Consider the following 22,678-nt stretch of genomic DNA (forward strand, 5'->3'; position numbering starts at 1 on the left):
TAAACCGAGCCCAACAGCTGTCTTCCTTGGCCTGTGGTAGCATTACATTTGTCAGATTGAAGATGCCCACAGGGTCCAAATAATGAGGAAAACAAAAACTCTTTTAGTAATTAGCCAGCACACGGACATGCAGCCATGTTGCTGAAGTTTGGTGTTGGAGCCTGAAGTCATAATGAGGCAGAGATACAAAAAAAACACCAAGGGATGCTGTCCCAGAAAGATAAGCCTAATATACTGCACTGCCAACAGTGTCTCTCTTTGTTGTAAATCCTTTTTTAGTGCATGACTTTGTCTGTGGTACAGCAGCATTCATACACTAACCACAATTAATTGTGAAATAAACGTCCTGTATATCTGTACGATGGGGGAAGAGATGCTATGGGTTATAGTCATGGGCTCTTTTAATATAGATCTGAATAACAGAAACAATGAACAGCTCAGTTCTAAAGCTGCACTCAATCATGGTTGCGGCTTGGAACAAGAACCAGAATGTCCTCTGGCAGAGAGCTTCAACAGACCCACTCTGACCTCTTTTTTGTCCTCCTTATTTCACTCAAAAGAAAGCACAGCATATTACTTTTGAGATAGAGAAAGTAGTAAAAGCTGAAGTGTGTAACTTTTTAAGTGTTTAAATACTTTCTCCTATCCCATCGTAGTATGCAGAGACAACATTAAGTAAGCTATTTGTGGGTTACAGAGAAAACTGTAAACACTGTGTCTCTGTGATTCTATAAAAATACTGTTTTGAGCGACTCGTCCAGCATGACACAACAACATTAAACCAATGGCGTGAGTTGGGGGTGGAATTATCTGTTTGTCTTATCAACAGAAGACGAGGGGTGTACTCCATAATTGCCGCAGTTGCAGCACTCACATCCCTGTAAGATGACCCAAAACAATGACCTGAAAATGCTATCCTAACATCTCTGTGCTCTGTCCTCTGGAAAGCTGCATAGTTTTAGCATAAAACTCACTGTGTAAAACTTCTGCAGGGCATGGCTAGACTGTTGGCCTACTTGTGGAGACTTGCTCCTTTGGAGCTTTGTTATATGCTTTTTCCTTTTTATTCCATGAAACTGAGAATTTAAGGACTACGCCAAATTATTTCCCGGCAAATGAAACTCATTCCTGTTTGGACTCAAAATTGATGCCTAATGCTTAAAGCTGAGTGCTAAGCCATGAATGTGAATGAGGATGGCCCACATTGTGGAATTCTAATTAACAACCCCTACTTGGGGGTGGAGATGAAATGAGATGCCTACCTGGTTGTCTTGGAGACAGGTTTGGGAGAACCAGTGGTGCTGGGCTTGGTGGTGGATGCCGAGGCGGGTCTTGGAGCTGGAGTTAGAGTGAGGAATGATGGGAATAGTGTTTGAAAAGGTACGATATCAAGGCAAATTACAAATACAGAGAGTTAATTCAAAATAAGCTGTACCAGAAATGCTTTATTGAAGGCAAAATGTAAAAGGATACATTGTTTTGAAATCAAGAAGCTGATACAACTCTTTTGACTGACCTATAGCTTTTGGTTTGGATTTCAGATCATTAGCTGGTGCAGCAGGGGGTTTCTTGATTGGTTGTGCTGTCCCTGTTGTCTTTACTCCATTAGTTGAAGCACTCGGAGGTCTTGCCATCCCCACTGGCTTTTTCTCAGCCACCTTGGTAGGGGTCTTGGTTGTGGGTGCAGTACTACTAGTTTTTTTAGAGGCAGCAGTGGTTGAGGAGCTCTTCTCCAGGGCTCCTGTGGTGGTCTTTTTGGTGACACCATTAGTTTGTGGCTTCTGCGTTCCATTTGTCAAGCGGCTTTGGCCAGTGGTGGGACGGGAGCTGGTTGAGGATGCCTTGGTTCCAGCAGTGGGTGCCTTTGTTTTGACAGGAGCCTTTGTCTTTGCTTTGGGGTCTGCAGGCTTGTCCTTTTCAGTCTTGTTGGTTGCTAAAAGTGCCTCTGTTGGCTGTGTTTCACCTTCTGTTTGCATGCCAGGCAAACACTGGTCTTGAGCTTCACCCACTTGCGCCACCTCAATCACAGGACCTGCGTTTAATGCCTCCATTGGCTCCATTGTTGTCGTGTCAACACCATCCGGTTTCATCTTGTCCTAGTCCTGGTAGGCCGTCTCAGGAGAAGAGGAATCAGGAACCCAGGACTCAGTCCACTAGTCAGAGTTTACTGCTATCAGACAGCGACAACTGACCTGAAAACAGAGCAACAAAAGAGTTGTAGACTGATCTGTGACTTCAGACAATGAACAACAAGTCTGAACGAGAGAACAAGAGAGTACCCCCTCTCACTGGCAGAAAGACCCAAGAGAACAATGAGATAAAGAATCAGGTTTGCTTAGCATGCAAGTGCTTGTAAACTGCTTAAGGAATACGGTAAAAGAGAACCAACCCAAGAGATATAGAATAAAGAACAGAGTGTGTTGTGCCAAGGGAAAACAACAGCTGATTCAGAGCTTTTGGATCTGCTGGAACTGTGTGAATTATAACCAAACAAGATGTTGACAGCTATTAGGAGTGTTGGCTGATACAAGCTGACATTTCAAATACAGTTTTACGCTTGGTAAGATTTCCATCATAAGATTATTTTGGTGCTATTTCATGTTTGAAAAAGATCTGCTGAGTTTTGCTATAAAATCCTTTGGGGCAATTTCTAATTGATAACTACTTGCAAAGCAGCAATGCCAGATGCATTACCCACAATGCCTTGCTGTAGCAGATGTTGTTTGCTTGATTTAAGAGCAGCGCCTCAGTAACAAAGTTCATCCAGTAAGAGAGGCCAAAAAGAGGAAGGGGTTTGGTTTAAGGGAGCATGGGAAAATAACAAAGTTGCACAAGTAAGTCTAAATTGCTCACTCATAAATTCACACGCCCTCAGCTCCTTCTTCATCCCTCACCCATATCCCTCTACTGTCAGATGCCAATGGACCTCAGTGTCACTGGACACCTCTTTCTCATTATCTTCAGAGCTGCAGAGACTCCATGTTACTTTCTGAGGTCAATATTCATCCCTCCACCCCTTTCCCACTCATTCTGCCCATTACAAGATCTCCTCAGTTAGTCCTCAACACAGATGGTCCAGGCAGCTAATTATCCCCAATGAGAGAAACCGGGGGAAGGGACAGAGACAGAGAGAGAGTAGTAGAAAGAGGAGTAGTGGGGTGAAGAAAAGAGAGCAAAGGCCAGAGGGAAAGAACCCATTCCATATGCCCTGCCAGATAGATAGGTCTCAGTTTGTCTACAAGAAATAAATGAAATCCATTCATCCATATAGCAGTGCAAACTACATTTTTGTGGTGCTTGCTCTGGCAAAACTAGCCACTGTATTGTTAGGGTGTTCTGAATGTTTGTTAAGGCTTTGCTGTGTGGTGGCTAGGATGTTCTAGGATGTTGCTTACAGGCACAAGTCAAAAGAGCCCACCCCCAAGTCTATCTGAGCTATTTGAAGCTTAGCATTACAGCACTTCTCATATTATTGGCTCCTTAGGATGAATTGTTTTCGCTGAGTAACTCATTTGTACATCTCATTGGATAAAAGCGTCTGCTAAATGAATAAATGTAAACTTAAGTCTTTATGATATTCTGGTCTCTGGATATGGCTCCATCAATTTAAGTCCAAGGGACTTTCTATGCCGTTTTATCATTCGCCTTGTGGAAATTGTAATTTGGATAATTTAGAAAAGTAATAGCACCTCTCTTGCTATTAGCTTTAGCCTTTTTATGCGCTGTTGTTACAGCAAAGCGCTGCATCAACAATACAGTTCAAGACAATCACTGTCGGACGTTAAATATTCTGAGTAATATTCCTGTATTTGTGAGGCGCTGCGGAGAGATTAAAGTCTTCTGCTGATTCTGTCTGACACTGCTTAAATAAATAGTTGCAGTAAAAATTGTCCGTATATTTCTCTGAAATGCGCCTGATCGTGGTCACGTGAATATAACAGAGCCTAATTTTATCATTATGTTTTTTAACAATGAGCAGTCGACTAGTCGTTCAAACAACCAACTAGTCGATTATGATAATTGCTAGTTTTTCACATCCGTCACAGTAGTATGTGTTTGCACAATTGCATTTAGAGTAAACAATGAATGAGTTACTTATAAATGAAGTCATCAAAGGCTCTAGTCCTATGGACAAAAAGAAGCACATGCTCCATTGCTTCCAAGCTTTGGGGTGGTTTTCTTTAATGAAAAACATCCTCTTGATCAGCCCTTTCTATTTTATTATTGCTTATAAATACAGGCTTTGTTGTGTCTGCTGATTTCCTCCCGATTTTTTCTTTTGCTGTTGATCCTGTTTGGGATGATGGATGAGCAACAGCCCGTGAGAATGTCAGGTGGTGCAGAGCTGAAGAGATTAGAGGGTACGCTCCATGAGGAAAACACTCACCATCACATAACCTAACGAACTTAACAATCCTTCTGATTGATATAGACTGCTTCCTCTGCATGTAAACAACAGGGACCCCCTGGGGCCAGAAGTCTATGTTGTCCATCTAATGCTGGGGTAGGGGAGAATCTGACCTCTTTGACCTTTGTTGACCTTTACAGAGTGGCTGATGTTGGCAAGCTTGTTCATAAAAACAATTTGAAAATAGAATAATAAAATTTTGAGGTGACTGTACCCGAGACAGTGAGCAATAGGGCTGGGCGATATAGCATTGCTCTGAAATGGCTTAATGTTTTTTTCATCCATCATTGCCAAGTATATTTCATGCATATAAAATACATTTAAAAACATCTAGTTACAAATAATCAAGGCATGTTTACCACACTGTTTTCACTGAATGAACAAGTGATATTTAAGCATTTTCATTTATATGCACCAATATGACAATACAAAGTGCTAATAAACCACAATATTTACCTACATATAGAGTATTTTACTTGAATTAAAACTAAATGTTTTAATATGAACAGTGGCTTAGTGACCTTACAAATGTAAGACCCATCGTACCTACAAACCCTCTTACACACAAACCCTCTTACACTCTCAGGGACGAGCCTGCACACCTGCATGCTTAAAGCCTCATCCAATTATTGTAACCAATCCTGGCGCAGAAGCCTAATGCTCCTGAAGGGATGACTCTGCTCTTAACAGCAGCTCGGTGAGAAGAACTCTTCCCCTGAAGACCCACATATGATGTAAACAAACACGGCATACATTCTAAATGTATTATTTTTGGCAGGTCTCCCGCGATGGCGCTTTAGAGTGTAGTATTGTCCCACCTCAAAACTGCAGATCGTCCCCATGCTAATCAGGTCATCATCGCTTTGTTATGGCAAAATGCACTTTGGCCTTTTTATCTTAGGGCAAGTGCAACACAGTCTTGTGAATGGATGCATGCATAAATGCATTTATAAGTGCTGAATTGAGTCTCAAAAAGTCCCCCGCGTGCAAAGCTTGCTTCTCACAATCGCCTAACCACTACGGCACAGCAGGCGCTAACAGGCTAATGCCATCTTAGCATCAGCCACTTGGGGCCAACACGACATGTCTAATAACTGAAAAAAAAGAAGCACTGCAAAATCAGCTAGCACTAATGGCCAGTGTAAATAGCTCACTATAGGAAACAGGGCCAATTTTTTTTCCCCTTAAACTGCCATCAATTGAAGGATTGTGCTGGGAGGAAGCAAAGATTTGCGTGCTGTAGAAATTGCATGGGTTCGCCTCGCCTGTTTGCATGCACTAGGGACTGCATTGTTTGTGGTGGGGCCTCTGATTTGGCATTTGGTCAGAGGGCTGTTTCACAGCTTCGGACAGACTAATCAGCAGTCATTTGTCACAGATTAGCATTTCACATATCAAGTCTGTCCGGCCAATACTCTGTTGTGTCTGTGCTGCCGGTCAGCTCTAGCCTCTGGACTGAGATAATACAGCATCTTTATGCATCTAAACCCCCCATACACCTCCTTTTTGCTTGTGCCCTCCGGAGGTTGCAGAAGTGCCCCTTCACCCCCGTTGCTCAGTCTAAAACAAGGGAACACTGGATCTATTCAGAGAGAACCACCACAAACAGGGACACCGAGGCTCCTTGTCAGGGTGGGGGGGAAAGCGGCCTTTTGGTTTGCTGGCCGAGTGAGAAACACGCTGCTGTGTTGCTCTATAGGGTAAAAGGCCAAGGAGTACAAAACAGCAATGTAATTCGTCAGGCACCCTCTGAACCCTCGGAATAAAGAGCAGTAGAGTTCGCCCGGTAGGGAAGAGTAATCCCAGATCCCACATGCTAATAAAATCCATTACAAACCACAGCAGTGAGCAACCGACTACAAATATAAAATTGATTTACATGGTACATTAGTAGTGAATCTAAAACTTATTTACATGATAATTGCTATTTAAATTGATAGCTATGATCTCATTATATGACAGTTATTTAAGAGGTTTTGTTTTTGTCCTTTTTCGAAACACAGCCTATTGATCACATTAGCTATGTTTCCATCCAAGTTACGAATTTAATTTATGCACAAAATAGGAACATCGCAAAAACTATTTGCAATGAGAGCATCCTTTCCATCCCATGGAGTCAGGAGGATAAAATCGTCACTTCTGGGGAAATTGTTGCAAAACAGAAATGAAAATGGAAGTTGAAGCCACAGTGGTTATTATATTAAATGTAATGAATTACTTGTGGTTTAGAGCACACAGACAATTATATTTTTGATATTCTCTGAGCAAATTATGTATTCGCATGGTTTGTTGAGGCAAAGTCACATTACTTTTTTCTTTGCATTTATATTGCTATATAAATTCTATCAGAATGTATTTGGTAAAAGTGTTTCCATTGTAGTTTATGCGCATGTCTTCTTATCGAATAATAAATCGAGCTTATTCGCATCTCAGTGTTTCAATCCAGCATTTTTATGCAATATCCCAAAATTCACTTAAAAATAAATGGATGGAAACCCAGCCATTGGAGCTATAGGAATATTCTTTCACCATTTTTTATCCAACCTACACTAAATTAAAGTATCGTTAACATAGATACTTTAAAAAAAATGTATGAAGTAAATGTGGAGTGGTGGATGGCGTAGTGGGCTAAAGCACATAACTGGTAATCAGAAGGTTGCTGGTTCAATTCCCACAGCCACCACCATTGTGTCCTTGAACTCTTAACTCCAGGTTGCTCTGGGGGGATTGTCCCTGTAATAAGTGCACTGTAAGTCACTTTGGATAAAAGTGTCTGCCAAATGCATAAATGTCACCATTACAGAACTTGCTGCCTTTGTAGGTGGTCGCACAGGGCAAATCTATGCAGTTCCTAAGGTGTTCTGAGTGGTTTTAGCACGTTGCTAGGGTGTTCTGGGTAGTTGCTTAGTGAACCTTGTCTTGGCAAGGGAAAATAATTATTCTGATTGCACAAACTTGTCTGATTCATGTCATTAGCACAAACAGTGTCGGAAAACTTACATGTTGAAGTTTAATACTTAGAACAACCCCTAAACCTAAGTGTGAGCAATAGTAATATGGATACTTGTCTTGGTAATCACCACTAATGATATGTTTTAGACTATATAACTGTTAAGACTGTAGAAGTCTCAGTTCTGTCTGTGATGAATTAGTCATTACAAGATGACAAAAATGTAGGCTAAAGAAATCAGTAAAAATACTTTGACTGTCAGAGCTGTTTACAGTATAGTCTATTACACTGAAATGAATAAGATAAATGGATGTACTTTATCTACTCCTTCTGAGATAATGCTAGCCTTTCTACACCAGAGAATGCAAAACACTGACTGTAGGTGTGACTGAGGCCTGCGTCACAGAACTGCTTTTCATGAGTGCATGAATGCCCCTTTGGCTGTTAGTGTCCATAACACAAACAAACTTACATAATCGCTCTCAAGAGCGGACAGCGTCTTAGACGCATCTGTGTGAAGTGACTGGTCCTCTCTCTATTTGCTGATCACATGACTTATAAACCCCCCTGACTGAGCCCATTATGCAGGACACACGCGCTGAGATGAAGTCAGCCAGCCCGAGGAAAATTGTAGAGAAACAAGTCACCAAAGGAGAGATTGTTGGGGTAGCGTCCCTTGCAGAGGAGTGAAAGAGGACAACTACACATGGAGGCACATGACAGGACCGCCGCTGTTCGAGCGGACAAAAGCCGCTTTACTTCCTCCGCTGTCGAGATTGTGATCATGGCCAGCGCATTCCCAAAACACCCTTGGCCAAAGATCGGGAAACCACTCAGCCCAACAGAACGAAAACAAACAGTTGTGAACAGAGCTCAGCCCATTTTACAGAACAATCAATGGAGGATGCAAGCAGGGCGAGGAGAGGAAGGGGATGTGGGGTACTTTGTCAGGTAGTGACATCAGGTCAAAAGACCATTACCCTCAGGGTAGAGATGAAAACACTGACTGTGTTATTGCTGCTAGATTTGGGGTACTTGAGTCCGGCCTTGAGTATGGTCTCGATCCCAATTTATCCGTAAATGGATGGTTATAGGTTAAAAAAAGATTTGAATACCTTCAAAAACCTGATAGGATAGAGGCCTTGATGCCTACCTCCGTATACTGTCTGCAAAGGCAGCCTTTTCAGATTTTGGACGCAGCCATTACCAGTACTGGTCTGAGGTTGTGTAAGCTAGCTGTGAGTGAAAAGTGGAGAAAAGATTTTTCCTGTCTGAGGCACCAACAGCTTGTGAGGACGATACCTGGACAGCATCCAGGTGATGAAGGGGTAATCCCTGTACTGTCAAGGAGATTTACATCAGCTTTCTTGAACATCAGCTACCCCAGACAAGAGACTGCCCATAACACACTGTGAATGATACAATTGAGTTGCTCTCCCTACAGTCTCAAACTACTTATATATTTGTATATAAATGAATATTTCTAAAATTCTAATTTTTTTAATACTTTTTCGTTTATAATGTTGTGATTCACGGCAGCGTGGTTTGTTTGGTTCATGGCTTAGAAATCTTTTATAAAGATTTTAATGTAATCCCTATGGAAAACATTAATGTGAAAAATACTTCTGGAACAAAAACAGCTGAAAAAGTGGGTGGGCACTGTTGCGCTACCTATATACAAAGAATTGTACCATTGTAATCAATGATGCTGTCTAAGCTGGAAGCGAATGTTACGTCAGGCCATGCTGACAGTTTTCGGACACCCCGTTCTATTTCTGAACTGCATACATTTTTTCTGAAGTGCTACAGCTCACTGCTGATATTTTGTGCATGTCATCTTTTTAGTACATTCACTTGAATGCACTAAAACAGCCTCAAGACGTTGCGACGCGACACAATGCAACATTGGTCACGTCTGGTAGACAGGGTTGAAGGCCATGGACTGCAAGCCCAACTGAAGGAGCTGGCACCATCACCGCTGTCCACTCAGTATACAGCTATGGGAAACATTGCAACCAGTGGTACACAATTTGGTCCCCTGGGGACAAGAAGATTAACACATGACAGAGCTTGTTAACTTGGGACAAAGCATGATGCTAATCCTGTGCGATTCTCCGATGGACACCCACAGAACGGGATGCAAACAGATCTGTATCAGCCACCATCCCATGCCATGCCATGCCGCCTGGCAGGAGCGAGAGGAGATGATCACAGAGAGAAAGTGCAGAGGTCAATCCAGATGGGGGTGTTGAGCAGTGGAGCATGTGGGCACCAGTCACTCCATCTTGGCAGCTCAACCAAGTTGAAGGTGGAGCATTTGGGGCAAAGGGACCTTTTAACTCATTTGTAATTTGAGGAGTTGTGTCTTCCTATGATCTACTGTGAGCCAAATTACATAAGATCTGATAAAAAAGCAGCTGGTGGAGCTCGATCAACGACATCTTATAGTGAGTGTTTGTGACAGCATGGCCACAAATGACATCTGCATCAGACAATGAACATGCCCTTCAGCAAATAGGGGTAGTGACACACACAAACACACTCTCTACAGGAAATGACTATACCTATAAGAGGATTATCCCTCTGCTCGCAGCTGACCAGTACCTTCCAGATGGACTCTGTTCTGACTGAACAAAAAACTTTATAACATGCCTGCTAGAGAAGATTGAATTGTCATGATGCTGTTGATTTTATATACGGATGTTATTGGTACATTAGTTGGTCTAGGCTGGTAATCCAAAGGTAGGTTCAAACTCATATAGTAGAAGTGATTTCCGTTCCACTATCATTGCTCTGAGCAAAAATATTCAACCCCTGGTTGCTCAAGTTGGAATACACTGTAAGCTGCTTTAGATAAAGACTACTTAATAATGACCCCTGGGGAACTTGTTTTATTGCTCAGATGTTGCTTTCCCCTTGCTCAACGGAGTTCTCAGTTGTTTCATTCAAGTATAAACTTTATCTCAGATGTTTCTGCTTAAAATCCTTATATCCTTAAAATGAGTCAATTGATGACATACGGTAGGGTGATTTCTCACGTTGAGAAAATGTCCTATTTTACTCCAAAATCAGATGAAACAAATAAGAAGTTATATTTTGTCTATAGAAAATGAATCCTTTTAGAGCCATTAAGATTTTATACATTTACGCACATTTTAGCCCCAAATACTCATTACCGCAATGCAAAACAAGATGGTAATTAGGATATTATATTACACATTGTAGCAGTACTCCCTTGGTACTGACTTTCATTTTCTCTGATTTTAGTTAAGAAAATCATTGCGCAACAGCGTATTATTTATTGTAATACAGTAAAAACATGACTGTGTTACGGTAATGAGAATCATTATTGAAAACGATGGAGAAAGTTAAAGTAAACCATCCGGACGCGATACGGTACTGAGAATTTAGGGTAAAATGTGCTAAAGTTTCCTGAAAATAATGTCATTATGCAACAACAAAACAATATACACTCTTAAATGTAGGCTCCATTTTCTCAATGCATAACATACAAAATAAATAAAATATTACATTTCCGTATTCATTTGGGGTTAAATTTGACCAGGATATTTTCTTTTTGAGAATCACCCAGGAGTGTAAAACTTAAGATGAATGTGGATAGATTAGCTCAGATCATTTGATGATAAATGTTTGAGTTCATACTGAGATCTCTTGCAGATTTTGACATCTTGGCAAATCAGAGTACAGTTTGAGACAATAAGCGCGTTTACATGCACGTACTTACAGTACACCGATTATGCTTGTAAACTCTTGTACCATGTAAACGCAATAAACGGCGTTCCTTTATCGGTGTAAGGTCATAAACAGCGTAAGAATAAACCGGTTGACACGGGTAGATTTTTGCCCATTTCACCGATTTGGCATGGCTTGTAAACACCTATACCAGTGTTCTCCCAAATTATCCAATGTGCGCACGTGTTGAGCACATGTCTCATGACATCAATCCGTGAAAAGCAATTATTTAAAATCTCATGTAAACACAGTTTTCTTGCTTCGTCAGATTTTTTAAATAAGCAGATTTTTGGGAGTAATCAGTGTATTGGTGTGCATGTAAACATACATTCATTGTTGAGATCTCTTCTAGAAGACTTGAGCAAAAGTCTACAATCACTCTCGATTTAATTTAAATTCCGCCTAAAAGAAACAATTGCGATATTAAAGAGTGGTGCTTCCTAAGACAAGCATCATTATTACTATTGCTAATAGTTAGTTTAGTGATTTGAACTCTGAGTTAAAAGTCTATTTTTAAGATTCATGGATTTCAATTTCATAACAAAATTCCATAAAATTTAATTATGTAATGTTTAACAAAATTAAAGTAATAAGACTTGAAATATTTAGGTATTTTATTAAAGACTATTCCATTTATTTGAATGGAATTTTGCTATGAATATGTAAATCTTTAAAAACAAATGTGAGTGTTGAAGGAGGTACCCAAGCACTCAAGACTTGGGGTGTGGGTCAGTAAGAAACCACCTAGCAACCAAGCAAAACACGCAATCATAGTTGTGGCGAGTTTTGCATAGGCAAACAGCACTCAAATTTTAAGAAAACAGAATATGAAATTTCAGAGACTGCAATGTGCACTTCAACAGAGCATCAGAAATTAAAATGCTATGTGAACTACAACCGCTACAGCAGGTCAATACAACCATCAGTAAACAGCAGCACACAATGCAATCTGTGGTTTACTCTCAAAGACACCATTCATCTGGCATCTACTTGGACTGACTGCAATTAAAGCTATTGAACCAAAATGGATCAAGAAGACAGGCCTGTCTGTCAGGAGCTAACCCAAACCCATATAATGTTGCTTCTGACACAGCAAGAGTGCTACAACTGCACAGCAGACGTGTTTACAGAAAGCTGAACCGTAACCACAAAACACTCCCAAAAAAGAATTCAGAATGTTACGAACCCTTGAAATTACCACAGCTGCAACATAATATCCATCCAAATAGAGCTAACTGTCCACAATGACAACTGATCAGTCCCAAGGGTGCTATCTTTACAAGAGGAGGAATCTCTTCAGAACATATCACAGAATTATCAAAAAAACAAAACATGAAACAGGAAAACCACAGCAGTTCTCCGTAGCTGCATCTTGGGACATCGTGCGTTCACTACAATGGTGTAGGCATACTTTGTTATGTCAGTTCGGATAATCATAAACGAGTTGTTGTGACCTTTCTGACGTCGTTGGCTGTGAAAATAGAAGACCGACAACCAGAGTAGCCAGTCGGTGCACTGCTGAGATGACGGTGTCCCACCCCCATTCCTCATACAGTGACTATACCCATCATGCCATGACACATTTGTAATTGCTGGCAATGCCTCGCTCCAGGAGCTTAATCCCAGTAGGCCTGAGTTAGACAGCCACGGCATTGTATCACAATCAAAACGTGGCAGAACAATGACAATGAATGCACAAAAATGAATCTGAAATGAGTCGTTCGCTTTGACCTTTACCAGTGACTCACATATTATGAATTTATGTACGCAGCCAACTGTATTGTTAGAAAACCTGTATTGCTGTTTGTCACAGAGACATTTGAAAACTCAATATTTAATTCTTACTATAATTTTACACAATAACCCAGCAGAAACAGCACAGACAGGTCTGCTATATCCTCACTGGAGCTGCGAGATGCTGACCGCAGGGGGTTGAGGCATCCGTTTTAAACCTTTTGTTAGCCAAGTAGAGAAAAAGGGACTATTAAGCAAGACAATGGGATGAACTGCATTACAAAGCAAAGATTTAACAGCAGGGGAACCTAAACCAAATACTTGCAGCACCTGCTGTGAAAAGCATCTTTTTGACTTAATAAGATGTTCTCAAATTTAGGCAGTGAGCAAAGCCAAGAAACCACTCTTGATTTTCATTGGCTATACCAACGTTTCAAAATTATACAGTGCTTCTGAAAGCAAGACCCCCACTGACACTGAGAGGAGAATTCACTCTGGATCATCTCCAAACTCGAAGCACATTTCTAGAAATCCAGTCAGATTTATCGCCCTTGGTTGCTAATTGTGTGGAGAAACATCAATAATTCACAGCAGAGCATTGAATGATATTGAACTGCTGGTTGTTTACTGTGGTCTGTGTCTCTTAGTAATTGTATTTTTTTCAGGATGTGGACAGATAAACTGCTCCAGCAGGTGTGTGTTTGGCAGAATGTGTGGCTTCGTTTGTTCACTATATTCCCTGTATCGCTATATTCGGTCTGACGTGATACACAATAAATATACGGTTACATTGACATGAGCTTCACATGAACGCTTAAGCAAATTTTATGAAGGTGATGACGTAAAAAGCAGATTTTAAAGTTCTGAATACATTATAAGAACAGAGCAAATTAATATCTTTATATGTTTTGTCAGACAATCCTAATATTTGTCGGATACAATCCGGGATAGGTTAGCCTACATTCCGGAGGCGCATCTTCATTCACTAAAGGCCAAAGTATACTTTGTGTGTCCACATTGCGGATCGCTCCACGCACAGTATGTGTGACGTAAATTGCATCATCACCACAGCCGCGTGGCTTGACCGCTCGCCCTACATTTTCTTGACATGAGCACACAGTCCTCAGCTGTGCGTGTCATCTGCACATGCGCTGGCCATTGACTGTACTAAAAAAGAGTATAACAAAGAAGTTGTATTGGGCATGCGTCAAATGAATTCGTATTCGCTCACGGTCAGAAGAGTATACTCACAAAGGCAACGCGGTCAACCAGGTGCGAGCTGATCCGGAACTCACAAAAAAGAAGAATACCTGGACCTTAAAGGCCAAAGTATACTTTGGGTGTCCGCGTTGCGGATCACTCCACACGCAGTATGTGTGACGGAAAATGCGTCATCAGCACAGCAGCGCGGCTTGGCCGCCCGCTGCCTACATTTTCTTTCTATATTTTTTTTTTTTTTTTATCCACTTTTCCCCCAATTTGGAATGCCCAATTCCCACTACTTAGTAGGTTCTCATGGTGGCGTGGTTACTCACCTCAATCCGGGTGGCGGAGGACAAGTCTCAGTTGCCTCCACTTCTGAGACCGTCGATCCGCGCATTTTATCACGTGACTCGTTGTGCGTGACACCGCGGAGACTCACAGCATGTGGAGGCTCATGCTACTCTCCACGATTCACGCACAACTTACCACACGCCCCATTGAGAGCGAGAACCACTAATCACGACCACAAGGAGGTTACCCCATGTGACTCTACCCTCCCTAGCAACCGGGCCAATTTGGTTGCTTAGGAGACCTGGCTGGAGTCACTTAGCACGCCCTGGATTCAAACTCACGACTCCAGGGGTGGTAGTCAGCATCAGTTCTCGCCTACATTTTCGCTGACGCATGCACATGCTATTGACTGTACTAAAAGAGTGTCAGAAAGCAGTTGTAGTGCGCATGTGTCGAACATGTTCATTCGTTTGCGGTCCGAAAAGTATATTCAGAAAGACAACGTGGTCGGCCAGGCGCGATCCGATCCGGAACGCGGAAAAATGTAGTATACCCGGGCCTTAACACTTTTTACAATGAAAACAGATAAGGTTATAAAACAGATATGTGGAGATTTTAATTGTTTTTTAATATATTATATTTTAATATTCTGGTTTGATGTGACATTCTGATATTTGTCTGGCACTGTCGGGTTTAATACCGTCATACTTTTACTCATTATTATAATTGAATAACATCGATCTGCTGGTTGTTTACTGTGGTCTGTGTCTCTTAGTAATTGTATTTTTTTCCGGATGTGGACAGATAAACTGCTCCAGCAGGCGTGTGTTTGGCAGGCTGCATTGCTTCGTTTGTTCACTATATTCACTGTATCACTATATTCCGTCTGACATAATCCACTACCAAATTTTTTGAAGGTGATGATGTAAAAAGCAGATTTTGAAGCTCTGTTTACATTAAATGAACCGAGCTATCTTTATATGTTTTGTCAGACAATTCTGATATTTGCCGGATGCAATCCGGTAGCGTCAAAAGTACCAATTTGGTACTAAAATAAAAAAGATGTAATGATACCAGTGTTTTTGTAGTACCGAGCACCGACTTTGTCCGGTACCAGCACGCAATATGACTGACATCCGACAGCTTTAAAATGCTCACAGGCTTATTTTGAACGCGTGCTCTGTTACTCCTTGTACACTGAAAAGGACAATTAATCTAAGTGACATGTGTGATTTATTAAACTGCTGAAGGCTACAATCTTAGTGTGGATGAGCTGCGTACTTTAAATGTATAAATCTGACTGCTCATACATATTGAGAATCATTCATGTTGTATGAGATGACAGAGCAGAGCACTAATCCACCGTGAACCATGCAGCACATGTAAACTATATATTTATATAATTAAATCACAATATTTGCACTTTAATCTCAGCTTTATTTATATCGCATTTAAAACAACAGATTTGACCAAAGTGCTTCACAGTAATAAAATTTAAAACATAACCTTTCAAAATGACCACATACACAAACACCAGTAATCTAAAATACAAACACTCCAAAAGTGTGTCCTACATTTCATTTGTCAGACTCAAAGGCCAGTGTAAAGTGATGAGATTTCAGACCTGACTTAAAAGTCTTCAATGATCACACTGGGCGGTGTGTTGAAACTGTTTACCTGGAAAAGTGAAGCTTCTGGCGAAAAACACACGTCATAATAAAAGCACGAGTCAAAATAAAAGCTAGATGCTTGAAATGGAAGAAATTAAATAGAAATGTAATAAAAATATATTAATAATACAACTGTATAGTAAAATGTAATATTCTCTATAGTAATAATAATAATAATAATAACAATAATTAATCAATTTATCACAAGCAAGACAGCTGTTGATAAAGGTTTGGCAAAAAAAATAAAATACAATGACTTTAAAAAAAATCACTATTTTGATGATTAAATTAAACTTTAAAACATGTTCTGGAAAATAATAATTATTATTCGACTATAATTATTAAAAATAACTAAATGTATTTGTTCGATAGCACATTGTCATATTATCATATTTTTGCTATGGTATCGAAATTAGTATCGATAACCGTGAAATTCTCTGGTATCGGTACCGACTACTGAAATGTTGGTACCATGACAACACTAGAATCCGGTTTAGGCTACATACACATACACGTCTTCATTCACTAACGCTTTTTACAATGACAGGATAAAAAGCAGATATGTGGAGCGTTCAGTTGTTTTTTTAATTTATTATATTTGTATATTGTGGTTTGATGTGACATTCTGATATTAGTCTGGCACATTTTACTCATTATCCCTTCTTACATATAATATGCTATTTATAATGCGAGTGGGTCTTATATATTATAGACTACGCCTATACAGAACGAACGGTTTAATATAATTAAATTGTTTGTACCGGAACTGTGAATATATTATATGGACCGGGCGGGTGGAGGAGGCTCAGAACAAAAGAACCCGACAGAAGAGAAAAGCGGAAAGTTTCACTGCTGTAAAATAAATCTACTCCACAAAAAGCGCTTCGCATAGAAAACCCGTATTATAAATCAGTGTAGTGTGTTTTCTGAACGACTGTCCGTGATTAAATTCGATCACAGTACGAGTGAATTATACCGTCACCGCCCAGACAACCACCATTAAAACTGAAAGAAAGGATGAACAAGGCAACACGGAATAAAAGAAATGCAACCTATGCCGGTGAAATACAATTCGATCGAGTGTGATATATTACATCTTATAAATCAAACCGGTGTGAAACCTGATCGCTACAGTGGCATTCTCATCTGATGATCTCATTTATTACAATGACAAACGAGAACAAGAACTCAATCAACATGCATTTACATTATAAATGCATTCAGCAGCAAATCGGGCTCTTCTAAAACACATTCTTTCAGTTATAATATTTCTGAGAGTTTGACACGGCAAAGAAACGCTTTTATTGAATACCGGTCCTCGATCCAGCGAATCTTACCGAATCTTAAGCGCTTTTCCTCCAGCAACGCCCAGTCGGTACCGCCGTTTTTTTGTCCAGACGGAACTGTCGGAACTGTGAATTGACGAAAGCCGACAACTTGTGAAATAAAAGCCAGCAGACTGAAGCTCTATCCGGAGCCAGACTCTCTGGAGCTGATTCAAGGTCTACCGGCGATAAAAGAAATGCGCGTCTCTGGCAGAAGAGAATGAAACGGCGCTCGGCGGTCGGCGCACGCACGCGCACACAATCGGTCCCGGACGAGTGATTGTGGGTGAGATTGAAAGGGATGAATAGCACGAGCGGCTTCAGTTTCTGCGGCCCGTGACCAATCAGCGCGCTAGACTGAGATTTATGCAAATGAGAGATGAAGTCATTGCACAGGCCACCCCGTGGCCCCCAGGCGTTCTTTCTTTCGCCTCTTCTATTCTATGCCACTGGGGCCCCCGCCCGACGTGCCCCCCCACTTTTAATCTTCACTTGTGCACATATAAAACAGACATGGAGTTTAGCAAACACATCCCAGTGTTTCTCAACTGGTTTTGCAGCACAGTGCAAAAGTAAACAAAAGAGTCCATAAAAATCGAACTGCATGGATAGAAAAAACCCCCGACAATTTCAGAAAACTGACACAATTCTTCGGTAGCTGCATCCAAAACATACAAAATACGTATGTGCAAAGATTAAGGTTATTCTACAAAACAGGTGCCATTTGTATCCTTTATGTGCATGCAAAGAAATACGTTCTTATTTTATTTTTAATTATTTTTGTCACTTTATCTTATATGTACCAAGTCTGAAAATTAAAAACTGGATATTGGAAGGGGCTTAATGAGGTACACTTTCATGATGAACCCTTTCATCGTGTGGTGATTCTGGTGCCCTAGACAAGGTATGACATTACAAAAAAACGTATTATATTATTCCTCACTAATTATATACAATTTAGGTATTTTTATTTCAATTGAGTAATATTTAATAAAATAAAATATTTTATTTAATATATTTTAGGTTTTATTAATTTAATTTTGTTAAACATTACTCAATTAAATTGAAATGTGTAAATCATAAAAATAGGCTCAATATTTAATTTTTGAGAGTATAATCGGCATATTAAAAGTCTCAATATCCATGAATGTTTGAAATTCTTAGTAGGCTACATTTTCTTCCTTTTTTTAAAAAATAAACTGAAGGTTCCAGAACACCATTCCAGACAGTTCTGTCCCAGTTTAACCCCTGGATATTGGTAGAAATACCAACATTTGATTCTCCAAAAAGCACCTTGTAGTTCCATGATGTTGAGCTCAGTGCTTGTAACGTCAAACTGTCGACCCTTTTAGCTTTCTGAAGGCTTAATTAAATCCCAACATTAAAATTTTGCTTTACCAAAATGTACTTAAAAAAAAAAATCAGCTTATTAAGATGGCAAAGGCACTTGTTTAATAGAAAAACCCATGTGCTCTGATATCTGAATGTGGTTTGGTAACTGAGCTCAGTATGAGCATTTTCTTGTTTTCCCAGACAAGCTGGAGAAATCTCCAGACTGCTGTTGCTCTTATAGTCTTTGTCTCTCTTTCTCTCTGGTGCTGTGGAGAAAGTGGGACACAGGGTGGGCTTTAGGCATGTCTGTCTGCCTCTATCGCTCTCCTTTTCTCTCTTCGAAACACAAAGCTGCATATAAATGTTCCACTCTAGAACAAAAGCTGATGCATTTCTGAGCAGCAAAGCTTACCAAAACTCTCCCAGTTGTATTTATTCTCTGTGGCTCTGTGATAGATCAGTCTCTTTTTTTCTCTCTCTTTTGCTGAACACGGAAGTGTTTAGTTTTGCGTTGGTCTTCGCATTTCCCAAGAAATAGTTCATCCAAAAATGGATGAACTCTTACAGTATGTTGTCTGAAACCTGTATGCTGTTTGTTCCATGAAATTGATGGTTCAAAGTGACCATGGATTTAAAATGCATAAAAGGACAAATAAATAAATAAATAAATAAATAAATACCATAAAGTCTTCTGAAGCCTTGCAATAGCTTTGTGTGAAGAACAGATTGAAATGAATGCTGCTATGTTTCACGGTGAAAATAACAGCATACGGGTTTAGAACAACTTAGGGGTAAGTAAATAATGACAGAAATTAAATTTTTGGGTGAACTGTCCCTTTCATTTTCAGCCTCGTCCTCGATCTTAAAGATGTCCTGTCATGAGGAATAAAATTTTCCTTGATATTTTGACATATAAGAGGTCTTTCTACTATAAAAACATACTGTAAATAAATTTCAGAACTCAAAACTTATTTATTGAACCCAAGCTACAAAAACGTCTCATTCTCTACTTCCGCGACTACCCTACGTAATTTGGGGTACATTAATTCATGATCGCCTCTACAACGAAAAAACATTAACGCCTACTTCACATCATCGCACACTTGGCCCCGCCCACTGGTGCTTCAGTTCGTAAACATAGAGAGGACAAACAAGCCTACTGTGGCATAACTATTCCTGAACACCAAAGGGGAACCATCTGGACTATATTAAATTGATTTTGTATTTAAACATACACAGATAGACGTCTTTGACCACTTGACACATATCTCACGCTGCTTTTAAAAGACGCAATGTCAAGTTACAACTCTGAAGAGGAGAATCCACTGTGTCATTCAGCTGCTGTCTGTTGCTGTTTTGAGCACAAGCACATCATGGACATGTTCTTTCACCCATCTGTGTTATTTTTAATTGTTGATGTATGAAAACATGCGCTGGATGGACGTCTTTGACCGTTTAGATGTGTTTCTGGCTATGTGCATTTCAGTGCAGGATGATCATGGAAACTGGATGTGGATTTGTCTCCAGCGTATTTCAGTGTGGATTGTATGTTTTCTGGCTCATATCAGCATGGATTGCTTGTGAACCAGTCATAAACGATTCAAGCTTTGCAAAGGAACTGTTATTGGAGGATGGGACAGTTAAAAACACTATTGACCCGATGCAAAACAGTAAGTAAACCGTTTCATTCATGAATATTTCAAATGTCATGACTGTTTGATAGTTTATGGTGCTGACATCCTGTTTACGCGTTGACACAAACTTTCTAAACCGCTTATTTGTGTTGTTGGCAGTAGTAGCGCCAGCGTGTGCAGCACAAAAAGGAACTGGAATGGATGTGTTTACTGTCGATGCAACGTGCCGCAATGGACACTTCCATGGTAGACAGCATCAATGATTATAATGGGTTTTATTGCTTTTGATGCAATGCAACTCTTGCATCTGGTATAGATAGGGTGTGAGTGTTAAAAGTTGTGCTTGAGATGAACAGTTTAATATATTCAGATGCGGGTCTGGGTAGCTCAGCGAGTACTGAGGCTGACTACCACATCTAGAGTCGTGAGTTCGAATCCAGGGCATGCTGAGTGACTCCAGCCAGGTCTCCTAAGCAACCAAATTGGCCCGGTTGCTAGGGAGGTTAGAGTCACATGGGGTAACCACCTCGTGGTCACTATAATGTGGTTCTCACTCTCGGTGGGGTGTGTGGTGAGTTGTGCGTGGATGCCGCGGAGAATAGCGTGAAGCCTCCACACGCGCTATGTCTCCGTGGTAATGTGTTCAACAAGCCACGTGATAAGATGCACGGATTGACGTCTCAGACGCGGAGGCAACTGAGATTCATCCTCCGTCACCAGGATTGAGGTGAGTCGCTACGCCACCACGAGGACTTAGAGCGCATTGGGAATTGGGCATTCCAAATTGTGGAGAAAAAAATATTCAGATGCAACGTGTTGGATGTGTGTTATGTGTAACCCCTGAAATTTAGTTTTATAATGTTGTAGAGCTGGTTCATTCTCTTCAGATTGAGTTTTAAAAATGGCTGCACGATGTTATCCAATCAGAACAGTGGGCACTTACATAGAAGTTTAAAGAAGACACTGAGGCTAAAACCTAGCGTTTCAGACTGAGGGCCAGAGACAAGGTGCAAAATGATCATATATTACTAAATTATTTAATTTTTAATGCAAAAAATATATAAATAAAATAAATAAATAAATAACATTATCAGTGGACATCAGGGAAGATAATAAAACTATATAAAAAGAGCATTTCATGACCCCTTTAACATACTGTACACCCTCACAGTAAAACCTAACAGAAATATTCCAGTCGTTCCATCACAGAATATTCTGTGCATGAGGAAAACATTCTCAGACAGGTGCAACAAATCAGGCTGGATTTGCATGGCATCAACAGAACCTTCCCTTTGGCTCGACTATGACATCATAGAGCTTTCCAGCATTCTGTTGCACTCACTCCAGAAACAGTCATGCGGTGACCTCATCCTTAGCAACAGGAGAGAGAGCACCCATGCAAAATAAAGGGTGACATTTCAGAGAGTCCAGACCACAGAGAGCTCTAATGGGAGTGTGTTGGTGATGGACGTTTTGGCCCACTACAGTAGCACACACAAAGGGAGGAAATATCCTGACCCTTGCGGCAGTGGATGGTCCCGTAGCGGCAGGAAGGAGCGGGGCGTTTGAGTCACCGCTCACTTCCTGTGCTATTTGTTCGATTGTTGTTGCCCAATACCACCGATCAGCCCAGCAGCTGGGCAACACAACTCAAGAACACTAGAGCTCTGTCAAATACTCGCACACATCCGTACTGAGAAAAACACACAACCTACAGTACATACCCAAACTAAAAACATGCTGTCAGGCAGGCAGGAACAAACACCCAAACGAAAACAGCCTGGAATCAAAGACCTCAAACCAGAAGCTTATACTGAAGTTCAGGTTTGTGAAGTTAGAAGTGTATGTTCTTTAAAAGATATAAGGCCACATCCACACTAATCCTTTTCATTTGAATGTACCAATATACTTTTTTTTGAGAACGAGTATGAGTACTGATACGTTTTAATTTTTCCCGAATTCCATATAAACAGTGTATTTAAATTTTATCATAAAAATGGTGTTAAAATAAATGAATTCAATACAACTTTAAATAAAAATATAGCATAACAGAGCATCACAGATGTGAGATATTGCTTATATATTATATAATTACTATTGATTTATTATTATTAGTAGTAGTAGTAGTACAGTGAAATATCATAACTATACAGTAGTGATATATTTCGGTCGTACGTTTTTTCCATTTAAATTAAGCTTTTATTATGGCAGAAGCTTTTATTTTGAAGCCCTTTACGTTTTGGTGTGTTTTTGATGGTAGCTTCTCACTTCTGGAAAAGGAGGTCGCTACATGACCCAGTGTGATTATTAAACCACAAAAGGCTGCTATTTATTTAAATAAATATGCAGTCTGTATGTGCTGCACACCACAAAGTGAA

General features: G+C 40.3%; 1 protein-coding gene across 2 annotated transcripts in view; it reads right to left on the reverse strand.

Annotated features, from left to right (window-relative positions):
• The window catches only part of LOC127451614 (nascent polypeptide-associated complex subunit alpha, muscle-specific form-like), a 29,716-nt gene extending 12,107 nt beyond the window's left edge, over nt 1–17,609 (reverse strand). The window contains exons 1-3 of one of the 2 annotated variants that reach the window (XM_051716418.1): nt 17,347–17,609; nt 1,517–2,192; nt 1,263–1,338 (exon numbers count right to left, since the gene is read on the reverse strand). In XM_051716418.1, coding sequence (XP_051572378.1) covers nt 1,263–1,338; nt 1,517–2,090 — 650 coding nt within the window. In that variant the 5' untranslated portion in view covers nt 2,091–2,192; nt 17,347–17,609. Of the gene's footprint in view, nt 1–1,262; nt 1,339–1,516; nt 2,193–12,297; nt 12,318–17,346 lie in introns of those variants that run through there. The other variant, XM_051716419.1, reaches the window with a different exon arrangement.
• Nucleotides 17,610–22,678: the final 5,069 nt, after the last annotated feature.

Source organism: Myxocyprinus asiaticus, chromosome 14, assembly GCF_019703515.2.
Source record: "Myxocyprinus asiaticus isolate MX2 ecotype Aquarium Trade chromosome 14, UBuf_Myxa_2, whole genome shotgun sequence".
NCBI classification, from domain to species: Eukaryota; Metazoa; Chordata; class Actinopteri; order Cypriniformes; family Catostomidae; genus Myxocyprinus; species Myxocyprinus asiaticus.